General features: G+C 39.6%; 2 protein-coding genes across 2 annotated transcripts; both read left to right on the forward strand.

Annotated features, from left to right (window-relative positions):
• The first annotated feature begins 2 nt into the window (after positions 1 to 2).
• On the forward strand, positions 3 to 2,838 carry LOC117206259 (dynein heavy chain 7, axonemal-like). Its single transcript, XM_033445427.1, has 8 exons — positions 3 to 247; positions 350 to 653; positions 743 to 897; positions 957 to 1,110; positions 1,500 to 1,688; positions 1,771 to 1,874; positions 2,153 to 2,422; positions 2,502 to 2,838. Exons 1-8 carry the CDS (start codon positions 3 to 5, stop codon positions 2,836 to 2,838), a joined length of 1,758 nt encoding a protein of 585 aa, XP_033301318.1.
• Positions 2,839 to 2,911: 73 nt separating this feature from the next.
• Positions 2,912 to 19,097, forward strand: LOC117206249 (dynein heavy chain 7, axonemal-like). Its single transcript, XM_033445415.1, has 29 exons — positions 2,912 to 3,266; positions 3,508 to 3,981; positions 4,341 to 4,721; positions 4,829 to 5,265; positions 5,341 to 5,456; positions 5,530 to 6,257; positions 6,467 to 7,124; positions 7,326 to 7,520; positions 7,653 to 7,784; positions 7,859 to 8,914; positions 9,327 to 9,504; positions 9,578 to 9,743; positions 9,984 to 10,989; positions 11,553 to 11,741; positions 11,851 to 12,929; positions 13,050 to 13,241; positions 13,298 to 13,524; positions 13,905 to 14,275; positions 14,497 to 14,677; positions 14,995 to 15,293; positions 15,385 to 15,549; positions 15,650 to 15,890; positions 16,113 to 16,402; positions 16,480 to 16,497; positions 16,588 to 16,608; positions 16,996 to 17,233; positions 17,305 to 17,456; positions 18,009 to 18,290; positions 18,576 to 19,097. The coding sequence occupies exons 1-29, from the start codon at positions 3,049 to 3,051 to the stop codon at positions 18,780 to 18,782; spliced, it is 9,897 nt and encodes a 3,298-aa protein (XP_033301306.1). The 5' UTR covers positions 2,912 to 3,048; the 3' UTR covers positions 18,783 to 19,097.
• Positions 19,098 to 19,590: the final 493 nt, after the last annotated feature.

Consider the following 19,590-nt stretch of genomic DNA (forward strand, 5'->3'; position numbering starts at 1 on the left):
ACATGGAATGTGACTGTGAGGAAATGACATCATGTGAGGGTATTACGCGTCCGACGGTTCAAAAAATACGCGCCAAAGATGTTCCAAAGATATTAAAAGTAGTTGAAACGAAAATTGAGCCATTATTTTCGTTGCCACCAGAATTAATGAAATGTATCAAATGTACAAGAAGAGAAGAGAAGCGAAAGCAACGTAAATTCGGTGTCACGTATACAGGGAAACGATTAAAAGTAGAAAATTTCCGCAGGTCAGCAAAACATTTGAACTTTTACTAAATTTTTTAGAATTGTAAAAGAAAATTTTATAGTAAGGAAATCGAACTAGAGCTTAAAATAACGTTTACTTATAGATACATGGTTAGTTTAATCACCAAACCTGAATTACCGAATGTAGATATAGATTTAAATAATGACGAAGACGTAAACCGATATTACAATTACATTTGCAATGGGGTTGATACTGTTCACACAGTACAAATTCAGGATGTCGTTATAGAGAAGATATTACTTTTAGTCCCGTACCATTTGAGAGATCGATTTGCTTATTACACAGAAAGCTTGCTAATCGAGATCAAAGATACTTATACAAGAAATATTAAAAAAGCAATACTGCAGTACGCGCTTCAAGTTCCTGTACAAAAGTATTTGTTGAAGGTTCAATTGAAATTTCAATTCTGTTTGTTATACTATATTTTATATATGCATTGTAATTTTCCATTTTCTAAAAATATGCATTTCTTTAGCAGAAAGATAATGATAAAAAGTCGCTTTACATGAGATATATCGTACCTGGATCGACAGTTAAGATTCGAGAATACCGCGACAATTTACAGAACAATTTATTTCTAATAAATCCATGCATGAGGATGTCCTTAGACCATTGGGTTGGCGAATTTCGGTAAAAAATCGGCCATTTATTACACTTTCATTTTGAAACACTAATTGATTATTTTCCAGAGACTTTCGATTGATTGATGTAAAGCAAATTGCACAATCTAAAGAAAGTTGGGACTTGATGCGATTTAACAAGATGATTAATAAACAAATGATTAAAGCGAGAAATATGTTGAAGAATTTTTGGTACGATGGAATACAGAATATCTTCCTTGAGGTAAAATTTCACGAATTCTTACTGTAAATTCTATTCTATTCTATTTTAACAAAATTGGCGTTCATTCGTTTATCCATAGAATAATAGAAAATCATTAGTTCCGAGTATGCTGCAACGAACACGATTCAAAAGATTCTACGAATGCGCTGCCAAGATAATGGAATCGCAGCTTTTGTCAATGTGTAAATACAGTTTGAAAGATTTTATGGACTTAATCATTCATGGCAAGGTGGATTATTTAATTCTTATCGTTAGATTATGGATGTTTATGCAAATTTATATCTTATAAACATAGCTGAAGAAATGGAATTAAAATACAAAATTGAATACTGCATCCTCGCTCTACTTGCAATAAAACGAATCACGTAATAATTATTCGTTATTTGCAGCCGATTAATTGCATGTTTAATGTGGACATAATTATCGCCTCTAAGCAGCTGGCTTTCGATCCATCCTTCGAAAAATTTAAAGAAATCCTTTGCAGTATCCTGGATGAGCTATGTGAAGCAGTTAGAAATTTCGAAAAATTAGAAACTCAGCTTTATTTAGATTGGTCTGGCGAACAAGGTTTTTTAAAAGTATAAATTTCCCTTTATAATATTTTTATGATATATCTAATGTACGTGAATACGTACATATAAATTTAAAAATGCTTTCTAGCCACATATAGAGGAATCCAGAGTGCAAAAACTGAAGCAGGAAATCATTGACTTAGTCGATCGAGAAAAGCTTATACCAGAACAGCTATTAATGGAATTAAAAATGTAATTATAAATCATTGATACTCATTGCAAATTCTAATTTTCATCTTTATTGTATATTAACTTCTGTTATATTAATATACATATAACTGTATATTAATTTCTGTTTATATAATATCTGATTATCCTGACCAATCGCTTCAATTAATCATGTGTTATTTGCTTTACTGCCTGTACCATTTATTTCTGTTTTCTATACTTGTGTACACAATGGTCACTGTCCGTTCATTTGTATTACTGTTAATAATATTTATTATTATATATTCGTATCCTTATTACAGATATGAATATTTATACAATGATGACGAGTATTATAAAGTGGAACGATTTACAAGAGACGAGAGCAAAAAATTAGAGGATTACAACGAACCAATAAAACATTACCATAATCTCATGATGAACTTTCCTGTCGAAATTGAAAGGACAGCTTTCACTGGATTGTTCAAGGTATCTCGAAAAATATTCATCGAGACAATCGTCGACAACACTTGTCGAATAAAATGTCTTCTCATCGATACGCTCGTCGAGAGGTATCAAGATATGGCCAGGAAGTGAGTCTCAAATTACTTTAACCAACAACGATGAATCTATTCGCACTTCCACGATAAAACAATGGCAAACCCGGTTTAGTGTTACAGAACGATATCAAAGTATATCTGAACGTGCCCTGAGCACGCCCGCCAACACAATCGAACTTGTAGAGCTTAAAAACTTCATTAAGGTAAACAGAGAAGTTACTTTTAAGACTTTGGAGCAGAACCTCTACCAAATAATCGAACATATTTCGTTGTTGGCCGATTATCGTCTTCTAACTGACATCGAGATAATCACAAATAACGAAGCTTTTCAATGGTACCACAAGGTACCACAAATTTTGGAAGAGAACGAAAGCATCGTTGCGATTAAGACGCTGGAGTTTCAGCACGCATTAAAAGGTGCTAATATCTTCTTCAAATTGGTCAAGTAACTTGACTAATAAGAAGAGAAAAAACGTGTTCGAGGAAATTGACAATTATTGAAATTGTTTCTTGTTTCAACAGTTAGGTATCTTAGGTTCGAGGAGGAATTGGAGTCTTACGCGAAACAGGTGGACGAGATTCAACATTGGGGTGATATAGGAGAAGTGTACAAATATCAGAGAAGGGCACAGACTTTAGAGAACCGACTGATCGCCGCCATGGAGAAGATCGATAAGTTTAACGAAGAAGAAGCATCGTTTGGCTGGGACATAACGCAATATCCACGTCGTAAACAGATCGCTGATCAACTGAAGCCCTTCAAACTACTCTTTGACGCGATTTGTGACTTTTTGACGAAGCAGGATAAGTGGTTAAACTCAATGATCGGTTCTTATAATCCGGAGGACATCGATAACGACGTAGGATACGCGTTCAGGTCGATATATTTGTTATGCAATCGTTATAATATTATCTACTTGTTAGAATATTTAGTGATCGAAACAGATTGACTTTCCTTAGCCTCTGTTTCTATATTCATGTTTGTGAAAGTTCGAATAACTTATTATAATTAGAATTCAAGTTATTCTCCTATATTCCTTAAGAATTATTTAGCAATAAAGATAAAATGTATATTCTTCCGACGTGTAGTGGTTAATGAAAACTGTTTGCACGAACAGAACGATCTATAAGCTGGAGAGAAGTTTTCAAGAGCCAGCTTTGAGGCAGCTAGCAGCCAGTGTCCGGGAAAAAATCGAGGACTTCAGGGAATACATGCCGATCGTTTTTACGCTTGGTAATCCAGGATTAAAGGATCGCCATTGGGAGCAAATTTCGGAGATCATAAACATTCCGATAAAAGTCGATCCCGATTTAACATTGGCGAAGATTCTGGACATGAATTTAGGCATATACGTCAGCCAGTTCGAGAGCATCTCGGACAACGCGTCGAAGGAAGCAACCTTGGAAAGAGCCATGGATAAGATGGAGAAGGATTGGGCCGATTTATACTTTACGGTGAACCCTTTCAAGGATACTGGTACCTACGTCATCGCTGGTGTCGACGATATACAACTTCTTTTAGACGATCACATCATTAGGACAGTTACTATCAAGAATTCGCCGAACATAAAACCCTTTGAAGCAAGGATACTGTAAGAAAATTAATGAAAATCGATGCTAGAACTATTATAGTATAGTAGTATTCATGATATACAAAATATTAGATAGATCCAAGGGGGTTCTGTTGGTTTTACAAAAAGAACAAAAATGTAACAAGTGTTTTTAACATTTTCATTCACTTTTTGTGTGTCTACCTATTTCTCAACTGACTAATACCTGTTGTAAAAAGTTTTTGGCTCTTACAGCCTATGAAACATAGATCGTCAACAGTTTTTAACATCTTGTTACGGATAATTGGAGTGTAAAATATTTTTACGAGCTATTACTTTTCCAAGCGATACTAGATATTGCGAGTATGATCGGAATTTAACGACCTAACGCTACAAAACAGGAGATGGGAGTACAAACTTCATTTGCTGCAAGATATTCTGGACCAATGGCTACGCGTGCAGGCGATCTGGATGTACCTGGAGCCGATCTTCACATCGCCGGATATACAGCAACAGATGCCAGAGGAAGGAAGAAAATTTTCCGCGGTGGATAAAACTTGGCGTGACATTATGAAGACCGTCCACGCGGATCCTCGCGTTTTCGTTGTCGTCGAAATCGATAAAATGTTGGAGCGGCTAAAGAAGAGCTACGGATTACTAGAAGACATCCAAAAGGGTCTGAATGATTACCTCGAAAGAAAACGACTCTTCTTCCCGAGATTCTTTTTCCTGTCTAACGACGAGTTGCTGGAAATTCTCTCTGAAACTAAGGATCCGACTCGGTAATAAAAATTGCTATTAACTCGATTCCGAAAAATTAATCAACTATACACGATCGTGTCATTGTTGAAATAAAATATTTTGAAATATTTATAACGATTTGTTTCAGGGTTCAGCCACATCTAAAGAAATGTTTCGAGGGAATACATAGATTACATTTTAACGAGGACCTCGAAGTGGTCGCTATGGTATCGACAGAGGACGAAGAGGTTCGACTGATAGAGACAATATCCACAGCTGCTGCCAGAGGACAAGTAGAGAAATGGTTGATCGAATTGGAAACGGTTATGCGAAAAAGTATACGAAATGAGGTGCTGCTAGCGATCCAGGCGTATCCTACTAAATCGAGGAAGGTCTGGGTGCTGGAATGGCCAGGGCAAACGATTCTTTGCGTTGGTAAAACATACTGGACTCTACGTATAGAGGAATCGATGCCGTACGGTGTTCAAGGGATGAAGAGATACTTGGATCAATGTCAGGCAGAACTGAACGACATTATATCGTTAATCAGAGGCAAACTTTCGAAACAGAATCGCATCACTCTTGGTGATTATTCATAAGTTATACTTCCCAGTATAATTTTCTTAGTACAAAATATAATACATAGATTTACAATTGTAGAAGCTTTAGTTACGCTGGATGTCCATGGGAAAGACGTGCTTGCGTCGCTTCACCAGGAGGAAGTGATCAAGAACACCGATTTCAAATGGTTGTGTCACTTGCGTTACTATTGGCTGGTCAGGCTAACTTCCTACAAAATAAAGAAAGATCTTTTAATAGTAAGATTATTACTAAAAATATTTATTTCAGGAAGAAAACATGTGGGCTTACATGATAAACTCACAGCAACGTTATGGTTATGAGTACCTTGGCAATTCTTCAAGATTAGTAATCACTCCCTTAACGGATAGATGTTATCGAACTCTATTCGGCGCTTTGAGCCTTCATCTAGGCGGTGCACCAGAGGGACCCGCCGGAACTGGTAAAACAGAGACGACGAAAGATCTTGCTAAAGCAGTAGCAAAACAGTGCGTCGTCTTTAATTGTTCCGAAGGCCTCGATTATCTCGCATTAGGAAAATTCTTCAAAGGACTGGCTTCTTGTGGCGCCTGGTCTTGTTTTGACGAATTCAATCGAATCGATCTCGAAGTGTTATCAGTAGTAGCGCAACAAATTTTAACGATTCAACGAGCGATAAACAGCGGCGCTGAGAAGATCGTATTCGAAGGCACGGAGATCTTTTTAGATCCAACGTGCGCCATTTTTATCACGATGAATCCGGGTTACGCGGGGAGATCAGAGTTGCCGGACAATCTAAAGGCATTGTTCCGTCCTGTGGCCATGATGGTGCCGGATTACGCGCTGATCGCCGAGAACACGCTATACTCCTATGGCTTTTATAACGGTAGACCTCTAGCTGTAAAAATCGTCACAGCTTACAGACTTTGCTCCGAGCAGTTGAGTAGTCAGCATCATTACGATTATGGTATGAGGGCAGTGAAATCTGTCCTCGTTGCAGCTGGCAACTTAAAGCTCAGGTACGAGAATCGAATGTGACGATTACTTTTAAAACTTTTGCGAAAAATTTCATTAAGAAAAATTCCGTCATAATTGATTTCCCGTAATCAAAGAAAATTTCGATCATTTATAATGGTTATTCGTGCCCCAAAATCATTTAAGATGAGATACTAATTCTTACACTATAACTTTTCTAATTCGGATTATAATTATTATGACTCTTGATCAGGTATCCTGACGAGTCTGAAGACATCCTCATGCTAAGAAGCATATTGGATGTTAACCTGCCAAAATTTTTGGTTCACGATCTGCCTCTTTTCGAGGGCATCGCTTCAGATTTGTTTCCCGGAGTCGTTCTTCCACCGCCAGATTATACTCACCTAAACGCGTGTACGATGGATGCGTGTACCGCTGCTAATATTCAGTGTACTGATTTCTTTTTGGAGAAGATACAGCAGATCTATGAGATGATGATCGTCAGACACGGTTTCATGATCGTTGGTCTACCATTTGGAGGGAAAACCTCGGCTTATAGAATATTGGCCGATTGTCTTGGTTTGTTAGAGGAACGGAAGCTGATGGACGAACACCGGGTGGAGATAACCGTTATCAATCCAAAGGCGATCACCATGGGTCAATTATACGGTCAGTTCGACCCGGCCTCGCACGAATGGAGCGACGGCGTGCTCGCTGTCAGTTACAGAGCTTTCGCGACTTCCACCAACCTGAATAGGAAATGGTTGGTCTTCGATGGGCCGGTCGACGCCCTGTGGATCGAGAACATGAATACTGTCCTGGATGACAATAAAAAGCTCTGCCTGACCTCCGGGGAAATTATCCAGCTAGCGCCCACCACGAACTTAATTTTTGAGCCTATGGACTTGGAGGTAGCCTACTGAAATTTATCCTGTCCTCTTTACATAAAGTGTTTTATCTATTTCTTTTGTAAGCCACAATATTTATGAGCGGCAGTGTATGATATTTATAGAGCGAAACAAATTTCTATTTAGACTCTACTTTTCTAGCTTCGTTCATAAAAATTTAGATTGGAACGAAAGCTCATAGTCTAATTATTACGATCGATATAGGTCGCGTCACCTGCCACAGTGTCAAGATGCGGTATGATTTACATGGAACCAGTTAGTTTAGGTTGGAAACCAATTTTGCTCTCGTGGTTGAACACTTTACCATTGTCTTTCACGGAGCATCTTAAAAACCATTTGCACGAGATGTACATGAGGTTTTGTCCTCCACTCCTGCATCTGCTTCGTTGGGGAGTCAAGGTTCGAAAGATGTCACTTATAAATCAATTAAAGTAAACTTGCCAATTTGCTGATATTATCAATTAACAAATTATCGTGTAAGGAGGCCCTGGTATTATTCTTATTTTCACGTGTTTTTAATTTTACCTTCAGGAATTAATAACAATGCAAGACGCTAATATGGTTAGGTCTGTGACATACTTATTCGATTGTTTCCTCGACGAGTACCACGACGAGAAGTACCTCCAAACTCTAACAGATCTAGATTTAAGGGCACAAGTGGAGGTACATAAATACTTACATTGTCAAGCATTTTCTATCGAAGAAAGAGAAACTGACGAGTGTTAAGGGTGTTTCAGGGTTGCTTCTTCTTTTCTTGTATCTGGGCGTTGGGCGGCACGTTGATGGTAGACTCCCGTGAATGCTTCAGCGATCTCTTTAGAGCATTAACAGAGAGAGAATTCCCCGCCGATGTCAGAGAACGTTTCAATGTTTCCGAAGAAACCACCGATCCATCCAAACCATACGTAGTAAATTTACCAATGACAGGTTTGGTGTTCGATTATAAATACATCAAAGAAGGTAGAGGCAAATGGAGACCTTGGATGGATGATCTAAAAGACGTTCCAGTAATACCAAAAGACATACCAATGAATCAGATAATCGTCCCCACGATCGAAACTGTTCGTTACTTTCATCTGTTTAAACTGTTAATTTGTCATCAAAAACCTATCCTTTTGGTCGGTCCGACGGGTACCGGGAAGTCAGTGTACATCATGGAGTTCTTATTGAAGAAGAACGACCCAGAAATTTTCAAACCTCTTTTCGTAATATTCTCCGCGCAGACTACTGCCAATCAAACCCAAGAGATCATCATGAACAAATTGGACAGACGAAAGAAGGGACTATATGGAGCTCCGCCAGGAAAGTATTGGGTTGTATTCGTGGACGATATCTCCATGCCACAGAAGGAAGAGTACGGAGCACAGCCACCTATAGAGTTGTTGAGGCAATGGCTGGACCATTGGACGTGGTACGATTTGAAGGAAGTGACGCCTATACAACTGGTGGACGTTCAGCTGGTTTGCGCGATGGGTCCTCCATCCAGCGGATTGGACGTCACGCTACGGTTCAAGAGACACTTCTTTACCCTAGGAATTTCCGAATTCTCTGATGACGTTCTCAACACCATCTTCTCCACCATCGTGACATGGCACTTTACGAACAAGGAATTTCCGGACTATTACTTTCCTAGTGTCGACTACATCGTGAGCGGAACCTTAGATGTTTATAAAGAAACTAGAGTGTTTCTTCTACCGACACCGGCCAAATGCCATTACTTGTTCAACTTACGAGATTTTTCCAGAGTGATTCAAGGAGTGCTACTGTGTACGCCTGAAAGTGTCACTAAACCTGTAAGTATTTATTTGCAGATAAATTTCTGTTTTATTCTATGATACGTTGTAGGGTTACGAAGAACAATCTTAAGCTTTTAAATTCTAATGATATAATCTGTATGACTATTCATAGTCTTGCGTGTCTTCTACTGACCTTGGAAGCTCGATATTCTAATGATATTAGCATGGTTACACGTTTGCATTAGCGTTAAGATGACCCTAAAGGTCCATGTTTTTATAACGTAAAACAAACTCAACTTTTTCAACAGCTTACAATCTTAAATGGAATTAGAGATAAATTTCTTTGTGTTTTGTTATTAACGTAATGATAACATAATGCTCCAAATAGATATATCCAATTTTGACGGTTACTATTCATAAATATGTATGAGAACTACATAATATTTCCTGACCGACATAATGTTTTAAGGCGAGTTTAAAGCGTCTCTGGGTACACGAAGTGTTGCGCGTTTATGGTGATCGGTTGGTAGACGACCATGATATTAAGTGGCTCGTCGAGCAGATACGAAGGACCATGTTAGAATATATGGATGACAATCTGGACCACCTGTTTCAAGATTTACTTACTGCTAGATCTGGCACAGTACGTTTTCTTCTAATACGCAAGGTTTTTATATATCACCGTCTCCATAATCTTCTTTAATCGTAATTAGGTGACAGAAGTAGAGCTTCGAAATCTGATTTATTGTGACTTCTACGATATATTGGCGGATAAAAAGCTATATTCCGAAGTGGAGGATTTAGACCACTTGGCAATCGTAGCTGAAGAATATCTTGCTGAATATAATTCCATTTCGAGGACACCGATGAATCTCGTTCTTTTCAGGTTTTACTCGGTTGCGTATATTTTAAGTAAAAAACGATGAAAATTGAGGAGTTTTCTGAAAAAGTGGTTTATAGGTCTAGTAATATTTATCATAGAAATAGATTATCACCTATCTCGTTCACTGTTATACTTTTTAAAACTAAATAACGTTAAATCATAATTCCCTTAGTTCACCATTTTCTCTTATAGATCCTTTTTCCAGATATCTCCGCAATTTTTCTATTTTATTGTGCCCTCTAGATTCGCCGTAGAACATCTATCAAAGATCTGTCGCATAATGATGCAGCCTCGAAGTCACGCGTTATTAATCGGAGTGGGCGGTTCGGGACGCCAATCGTTAACGAAATTAGCAGCTCACATCTCAGATTACGAATTGTTTCAAGTGGAAATGTCTCAACAGTATGGTCTATACGAATGGCACGAAGACGTAAAAGACATTCTAAAAAAGAGCGCAGCCAGCGATCTTCACACAGCTTTCCTGTTTTTGGATACACAAATTAAAGAAGAGACTTTTCTGGAAGACATTAGCAATCTTTTAAATTCCGGAGAGGTTCCTAATATATTTGCACCTGATGAAATATCTGATATTTGCGAGAAGATGCGAGTTATCGATCGTCAGAGAGACAGATCCTTGCAGACAGACGGCAGCCCCGTGGCTTTGTTCAATTTCTTCGTACAAACTGTTCGCGAACATTTGCATATCGTGGTCACCATGTCGCCTATTGGTGACAATTTTCGTATCAGAATTCGAAAATTTCCGGCATTGGTGAATTGTTGCACGATAGATTGGCTGCAACCTTGGCCCGAGGACGCATTGCTCGCTGTGGCGACTAAATTCTTGGGCGAAATCGATCTAACGGAGAAGGAACGTGACGCCTGCATCGAGATGTGCCAATTCTTTCATATGTCCACGCAAGAGTTGACAAAGGAGTTCCTGAGGAAGTCAAAGAGGTACAATTACGTTACGCCTACCTCGTACCTGGAGCTCATCAACACTTTCAAGGACCTGCTCGCAAAAAAGAGGAAGGAAGCGCTCGATGGGAAAAAAAGGTACGAAGCTGGCTTGGAAAAGTTGGACAGTACTCACAGGCAAGTGGAGAAGATGCAAGAGATTTTAGTCGCGTTGCAACCGAAGCTCCTTGTCGCCGCTAAGGACGTGGAGGCCACGTTTCTCGACGTTCAAAGGGAAAGCGAGGAGGTAGCTGCCATGGAGCAAGTCGTCAAGAGGGACGAAGAGGCTGCCATGGTAAGGTGTTGCCGGCTTAAAGATCACAGTCACTCGATTTTATTTAGGAAACTTCCGCCCTGTAAAGGCCACTCCACCTTTGTTCACGGTTTCTAATTACTCCCTCTCGAATTCCTTCCGTTATGCATCTTTGCGTTATGCTGATATTAGTGAGACCTTGGGGTATGAAAATACTAGAGAATAAAGTAAATGTGCGTCCTTACTGATAATTGCGAGTAGTTTGAAGTATGTTTGTCATTTATTCGCATATAGTTCGAGAAATCTACATATCTTTTAAATTTGAAATATTAGGACACAAATGTTAATTCCAGCGATGTTATTTAAGTAGTTTTCGCTCTGTAAAAAGGATTTCATGCTTTCTACGGTTTCTAATAACTTTTGCTGAAATTGCTTCCACAACGTATGCTTGCGCTCTGTTAATATTAATGAGATTTTGAAATACGAAAATCGTAGAGCTCGTAACAAAAATGACTTTCGTCCGGTATGTCGGATGCACGGAACTCGGTACGTGTACGTAAATTCCTTTGTAGCATTTTTTAAAAGTAGAATATTCGAATTTCTAGGTCGTCGCGAACGAAGCGAGCGCCATTCGCGCAGAATGCGACGCCGATCTGCAAGAAGTGATGCCGATATTAAACGCGGCGAACGATGCCTTGAACACTCTGACTCCTCAGGATATTCAAATCGTGCGATCCATGAAACGACCGCCAGCCGGTGTTCGATTGGTGATGGAAGCAGTTTGCATTTTAAAGGTTCGATCTTCAACTTCAAACTAAACTCAATCTCCACAAAGATGTACTTATTCAAAGCCTGCTTATCAAAAGAATAAAAACATGATCCATACAAATTCTATCCTATTAGGACGTGAAACCGGAGAAGGTTAAGACTCCAGATGGAGTTATAGATGATTATTGGAGGCCATCTCTTCGCATATTGAGCGACATGAAATTCCTCGAATCCTTATTAACGTTCGATAAGGACAACATTCCAGAAAGGATCATGACGAAGATCCGCACCACTATCTTAACAAATCCAAACTTCGATCCAGAACGGATCAGACAAGTTTCTACCGCCTGTGAAGGTCTCTGTAGATGGGTCTTCGCTCTGTCAGAGTACGACAAGGTGGCGAAGATCGTGGCGCCGAAGAAGCAAGCGCTGGCCTTGGCGGAGGCCGACTACAATGAGGCCATGAGGCAATTGAACTTGAAGAGAAGTCAGCTCCAAGAAGTGCGTGACAGATTGGCGAAGCTGGAGGAGCTGTTGGCTGAACGAAGAGCGGAGTATCAGGCGATGACGGACGAAGTGAACGAGTGCGAGGCAAGATTAAGGAGAGCCAGGGAGTTGATTGGCGGCTTAGGGGGAGAGTACACCAGATGGTCCGATACTGCGAAGGAACTGGGCGAGCGTTATTACAAGCTGACGGGAGACATTCTCATCGGCTCCGGGATCGTGGCCTATTTAGGAGTGTTCACCACTCAGTATAGACAGCAACAAATCGACAACTGGGTGCAGATTTGCACCGATTTGGAAGTAATTTGTACGAAGGACTATCAGCTTACTCAGATTCTAGGTGATCCTGTGTTGATACGGTCCTGGAATATTTTTGGTTTGCCCAGTGATTTGTTCTCGGTAGATAACGCGATAATTGTTACGAATTCTCGACGATGGCCCCTGATGATCGATCCTCAGGGCCAGGCTAACAAATGGGTGAAGAATATGGAGAAGGAAAATAATATTCATGTTATTAGATTGTCGCAGAGTGATTATATGAGAGTGTTAGAAAATGCTATACAGTTTGGACAGCCAGTTTTGTTAGAGAATGTGGGCGAAGAACTTGATGCTGCGTTGGAACCGCTCTTGATGAAACAAACATTTAAGTCTGGTGGCGCGGAATGTATCAAGGTTGGGGATTCTGTCATCGAGTACTCTGCCAATTTCCGGTACATTTCATTCGAAATAAATAACATTTATTTATTCAAAAACAATTGCGACACTGTCTGATATATTAATTCCTATACTGTTGGGTGGAATAAATTTTACTTATCTTTTTTTTTTTACAGATTTTACATTACAACCAAATTACGCAATCCTCACTATTTACCGGAGGTAGCAGTTAAGGTAACACTACTGAATTTCATGATCACACCGATAGGCCTTGAAGATCAGCTCCTCGGTATTGTGGTAGCCAAAGAAAGGCCAGACTTGGAGTCTGAGAAGAATCAGCTAATCGTCCAAGGAGCCGCCAACAAGAAGTACATTAACGTTTTATTACATTTCTTCAATCTTCGCCAACGACTTTGTTTCGTAGGAAACTGAAGGAGATCGAAGACGAAATTCTGGAAGTTCTGTCGACAGCAGAAGGAAATATTCTCGAGGATGAAACAGCGATTAGTGTACTTAGTTCGTCCAAGACTCTTTCTGATGAGATAGTCACGAAACAAACGGCAGCTGAGATTACGGAAAAGTCTATCGACGCTGCAAGATTGGAGTACACGCCCATAGCTGCTTACAGCACCGTTCTTTTCTTCACGATTGGTGACACACACTAAGCGTTTTACTGTATAAGTGCAATAAGGCAGATTCTATGGTTCAAAATAAGACGGAAATCGAGAAGAATAAAATTGCGTTGGAAGCTCCATTTTTGAAAAACTCGAGTTTGAACACTTTTAAAGTACAAATTTTATCACCTTCTTCACTATCAATCGTATTAAAGCGAATCGACTCGTATGATATTTTGAAGAAACTAGGTCTACTTAAAGTTTTATTTGAAAAAGTATTTTACATATACCGATGTAATATTTTGACTCGTAGAATCTCCCCGACTTCGTTTGTATGACGAATTTAAGTCCACTGGAGTGTCTTCGCAGATTCAAAAGAAAATTGAATTAATCTTAATTGAATAAAATTTTCTCTAGCTGTCCTGGCGAATATTGATCCGATGTATCAATACTCTCTGGCCTGGTTCGTGAATCTGTTCAATAGCACAATCGACAACACGGAACGGGTCGAAGACATTCAGCAACGACTGAAGGACCTCACGAAGCACTTCACCTACTCACTTTACGTGAACATATGTCGGTCGTTGTTCGAGAAGGACAAGCTTTTATTCTCGCTGCTGCTTTCGGTGAACCTGCTGAATAAGCAGGGACGACTCTCGATGCCCCAATGGATGTTTCTGTTGACCGGCGGCGTTGGCCTTGAGAATCCTTTCGCAAATCCCACGAAATGGCTACCCTCGAAATCCTGGGACGAGTTGTGTCGTTTGAATAATATTCCAGGGTTTATGGTACGATGAAACGTGGTACGGTAAGGCACCTATGTTCCAGATCTTAGTATTCCCGATTGGTCACAGTTCTAAAAAATAAATTCTTATTGTCCGAGTTATATCGAACATTTTATCATGATCGATTCCTACTTCGTAGTTCGAATTCAAAGAGTGTTCGTTATACCATTACCATTGAGTATAGTTATACATTTTCGTAACTAATTCGAGTCTCTTTCGTTTAGGGATTTCAAAACGCATTCGAGACAACGTTGAATGATTGGAAAGCCATTTTTGATCATATGGAGCCTCACACTTTAACGTTTCCCGCGCCTTACGACAAGCTCAACCCTTTCGAGAGAATGATCGTGCTGCGATGTATGCGTCCTGACAAAGTTGTGCCAGCCGTCCAGCAATTTGTAGAAGGTGAAAAATCTTCATGTAAAAATACGTCGCATGGTTGCTTACATATTTGTCAAGAAGAATTCATGCACGCGATATTTTGAATATTTCGAAAACTATAATTCACGAATATTCACAACAATCGTATTCACAACAAACATATCCCTAAATATATAATAAATAATTCAAATATTTTCGTGACTCGCTATATATTGAAAAATAGTAATATAAATGTAGATATATTAAAATAAAGATGAAGACAGAAATAAAGAAATGGTTTGGTATTACGCTATATCGAAGCTTCGTATTAAGGCGAACGATTTTCGATTAATTCGTGGTAGAACAACTGGGACAACAGTACATCGAGCCGCCGCCCTTCGACCTGGTATCGTCGTTCGCGGATTCATATTCCTGCAGTCCCCTCATATTCGTGTTAACGCCTGGCGCCGATCCTATGGCGGTTCTACTGAAATTCGCCGACGATCAAGGTTTCGGTACAAACCGATTGTTCTCCCTCTCTTTGGGTCAAGGACAAGGAGTTATCGCCGCCCAGCTAATCGACGAGGGAGTGAAAAATGGTACCTGGGTGGTTCTGCAGAACTGTCACCTTGCCAAGAGTTTTATGCCACATTTGGAAAAGGTATTACCGAATTGTCGACAGACCATCAAGCGGCAGAATGGTATGATGGAGCAAAAAATTTGAGAGGCGAGAGAGGAAAATCTTTTTCTAGATTTGTGAAAGCTTCACACCAGGAACTGTGCATCCAGATTTCCGATTATGGCTGACAAGTTATCCAGTGGAGCATTTTCCAGTTAGCGTCCTTCAGAATGGTGTGAAAATGACCAACGAGCCACCGAAAGGACTAAGAGCAAATATAATCAGATCTTTCTTACAGGTAATGTAAAAATAATTGTTCCGAATTTTATAAAATCTTCGGAAGCGTACAGCATTTTTAAAATCATATGTCAATACTTGATCATTCTTTCGTTCGTAAGGACCCAATATGCGATGAGGAATTTTTCGAGACTTGCAAGCAAAACGAGGCTTTCAAGAAGCTGCTTTTTTCCTTGTGCTTTTTCCACGCGATTGTTCAAGAACGCAGGAAATTTGGGCCGATCGGTTGGAATAATCAATACGAGTTCAACGAGACCGACCTACGGATCAGTGCGCTGCAATTGAGAATCTTCTTGGATCAGTACGATGACGTTCAGTTTACGGCCTTGAAATACTTAACAGGTATCGCATTAATCGTTAGACTCTGTTAAACTTGTTAGTTGAGTGGTTAAACTCTTTTTCTTTTTTTCTTTTTAAAAGAACCCATCTAGGGCCAACATTGTACTAACGTAAAATACTATTTGAAATATTTTCTAATCAATGTTCATCAACGAATTGTATTCTTGAATATCGTGTACTGTTTTAGAAAATTCAATTCTCACTCAAAATTAATTTGTCTCGTAGGCGAATGTAATTATGGCGGTCGCGTGACAGACGAATGGGATAGGAGAACTTTAAATACGATTCTTGTGAAGTTTTATTGTATGGAAGTCATTGCACAGAAGGAATACCTATTCGATCCTAGTGGTATATACTATGTACCTGAAGTCAGTGATTATAACGAATTTCTTGAATATATTAGATCCTTTCCAATGGCCACTGCTCCTAGTGTCTTTGGGATGAACGACAATGCGGATATCATTAAGGATCAGCAGGAGACTACATCGATGTTGTCTTCCTTATTGGCAACGCAGGTGAGGTTAATATTATGAAACTTGATTTTCATATGGAAATTTGATGTCTTAATATTATATCGTGTTTCATCCTGCAGTCTATTCAGGATATTAAAGTAAGTGATATTGAAACCAAATTCATTCAATCATGTAAATAATAAATATACACTATCATTCTATTATTCATATATCTCATGCTTGCTTAGCTGAAAAAATCGAGGAGAAAGGTAATACCACTTTGTTATGCGCACTTCGATTATTCTATGAATTTTCAAAGCGAAACGTTATTAAATCTTATTAAATGTATTGATTATTAAAGCATCATTTTCTAGTATTTATCGTAAGTCTGGAGATTCGTAGTCTAGTTCATGGTGGACACGATCTGTATCAAAAATATTCGCCACTTTCGTTGCGGAAAATCTCGGTTGTTGGTATCACGGGTCGGTCGTTATCATTATCTTCGTTCATTAATTTCGAGACAATTAAGGCGTGTACGCGGTCGCCTCGGCTCGCCTCGTGTTTCACAAAATATAATAGGGTTCCTTAAATGTATTCTGCGTGACGAATCGTGCGGACGACTAACGAGACCCTGTGTTGCTCCGTCCTCCAATTAGGACACGGGAGAAACGGAAACAGACGTAGGAAAATCACCCGACGAGATCGTCTACGGTGTAGCGTCTGATATTCTGTCAAAGTTGCCCGACGACTTCGATCTGGTGGATGCACTCGAGAAATATCCGACGTTATATAATCAAAGCATGAACACGGTGCTAGTCCAGGAAATGGGAAGATTCAACAAGCTTCTGCAAACGATCAGGAATAGCCTCATAAATGTTCAGAAGGCGATCAAAGGTAAACGGCTAAGCTTGTGACGGCCAGCCGGTGTCTATCGATTTTTCACGGCTTCGTGAACTTAATCTAAGGTCTGGTGATCATGAACCCGGACCTCGAGGAGGTCTACGTATCGATAATTACTGGAAAGATATCGAAGATCTGGATGAGGAACTCTTATCCGTCGTTGAAGCCGCTAGGCAGTTATATACAGGATTTCTTGAAGAGGCTCGCTTTTCTTCAGGTATCTGCACGTATATACCGCGCGAAAGATCTTCGGCTATCTATCATAGCGATCTCATAATGGGAAATGTAATTAGGTACATATTTTTAGGAAACATTTTCACGCGATGTTCGAAATTTTATAAATCTTTGAATATTTTTTCCAAGGCGCTATTTGTCTGTGCTATTTTGCTTTATAAATTGTTCCATTTGATAGATAATCTGAGATTCTAGCAAAGTACTATAAAATGACTTGAGAAGATATTTGGTCACTCGCTATACTAAATTTCTTTCAATATATTACATGTGTTGTATTAAACTTCATGTAACTTTATTAGCGATGCAATGAGACATCACTTTCACTATTATGTTGTTAAAGTATGAAACAAATCCGAAAATATAGTCATATATCCAATCTCAAAAGTTCTTTTTATAGTAAGTGCTCAAATATTTCTATACTTCTTTATGAAACTCTAGATTGAAGATATTTTAGCAAGAAGAAGTGTTCGTTTTAGGATATCAATAGTGATTCGATGGAAATAATACTTTCTATGTTATTTGTTTTTCGCTGCAGTTGTGGTACGATGAAGGACCACCGACATCCTTCTGGATCTCTGGTTTCTACTTCACACAGGCGTTTCTCACCGGCGCACAACAGAACTACGCGAGGAAATATTCAATACCGATAGATTTGCTCGTCTACGACTTTGTCCCTTTGAAGGATACTGTTTTCCCTGAACCACCAACCGATGGTGTTTACATTTACGGTCTATTCCTCGATGGAGCTCGTTTCAACACGAGCACGATGAAACTCGACGAATCACTGCCGAAAATTTTGTACGACGTCGTTCCCTACGTAAGTACGTTTTCTTACTTTTGACTTATTCAAACCAAATAAAATCAAACCAAAAAGAAAACAATTTTGCTTTTTCTTTGATATCTTATCGATATGCTAATTACTATCTATCTCCTACATTGAAAAAGTCTGCGAAAGCAAATAAAAGAAACGATTCTTTTACTTTCAGATTTTTCTATCTGTTTGTTTTTCTTCAAAATCTCATTCTCTTGTTTCCTGTATTTTCTTCGCCAAGCAAGCGTACAATCGAATTCGTCCTACAATCTGTCGCGTTCGTTCCGACAGATTTGGCTGATACCAATGAAAAAGGAGGACGTGGAGGAAAGATACACATATACCTGTCCGGTGTACAAAACCACGGAGAGAAAAGGTGTTCTGTCGACAACCGGCCACTCGACGAACTTCGTAATCGCCATATGGCTCCCGACGGACCATCCACCGGAGCATTGGATTCTGCGTGGCGTAGCCATGATCTGCCAATTGTCCGATTAAACCTATCGTCCCATTGGAATAACGATTATACTATCTTCCGTTTATGTATCACGCAGCCGTATATCTCGTCGCCTATCGGCATACTTGTCCTTATCGATGATATAATTGAATTTGGTGTTCAATTCCGACGAAGCGATCAGAGGCATCGTACGTTAATTCGATTCTCGAAGAGAGCCCGTCGATCGAGCCGTTTTCTCGCTTATCGTCCTCCTTATCGCGATAAAAATAGTCGGATCGAAGGCAGAAACTTTATTCAACGCTGTTCATTTTATTGCTTTATCGATCACCGTCAGAAACAATCGGTCTACCTTTCGAAATTTCGTCGTCTGTCACGTTGTTCATGGAAGAAACTAGCGGACGTTCTTAAAATCCGCAATCAAAATCCGAGCTGTTTTTCCCAGTGGAGTGTCGTTTTGGGAACATTCCGCACGTAAGCGAGGCACTACAACAGGTGGCGATACATCCGGGTCACAGGCTCTCCACTTCGCCTCTTGCCTGCCGATCAATCGACCGTTCAACATCTTTGTAAAAATCTTCAAACGAGTTTTAAAAAGTCAATCGCTTGACGCAGACCAGACGAGGGGACCTACGGTAACGTGACGTAAAAAGAGCACAGGAAAGGAGTGCAAAAAAGGGAAGAGAAAAAATCAAGCGAAGAAGGAAATCGGTCTGGACACAGGTGAAACAAGGTAGAGATATAACAAGGCTGATTTTCGATATACAGTTCGACAAACCGGCGAGAACGTATCCGCCGCAAAATCGAGATTCCTATGCAAACGGCTATCGTAAATATTGCAAGCGGTATCAA

This window comes from Bombus bifarius, unplaced genomic scaffold, assembly GCF_011952205.1.
Source record: "Bombus bifarius isolate JDL3187 unplaced genomic scaffold, Bbif_JDL3187 scf7180000008000, whole genome shotgun sequence".
Lineage (NCBI taxonomy): Eukaryota > Metazoa > Arthropoda > Insecta > Hymenoptera > Apidae > Bombus > Bombus bifarius.

Excerpts from the sequence above, each read along its gene's own strand:
- LOC117206259 (XM_033445427.1), top strand. The coding sequence starts at position 3 with ATGGAATGTGACTGTGAGGAAATGACATCATGTGAGGGTATTACGCGT. Across the intron at positions 898-956 it reads CATTGGGTTGGCGAATTTCG|AGACTTTCGATTGATTGATG; the intron begins GTAAAAAATCGG and ends ATTATTTTCCAG. Across the intron at positions 1,689-1,770 it reads GCGAACAAGGTTTTTTAAAA|CCACATATAGAGGAATCCAG; the intron begins GTATAAATTTCC and ends AATGCTTTCTAG.
- LOC117206249 (XM_033445415.1), top strand. The coding sequence starts at position 3,049 with ATGGAGAAGATCGATAAGTTTAACGAAGAAGAAGCATCGTTTGGCTGG. Across the intron at positions 7,521-7,652 it reads TGCTTCGTTGGGGAGTCAAG|GAATTAATAACAATGCAAGA; the intron begins GTTCGAAAGATG and ends TTTTACCTTCAG. Across the intron at positions 13,525-13,904 it reads CGTTCTTTTCTTCACGATTG|CTGTCCTGGCGAATATTGAT; the intron begins GTGACACACACT and ends AATTTTCTCTAG.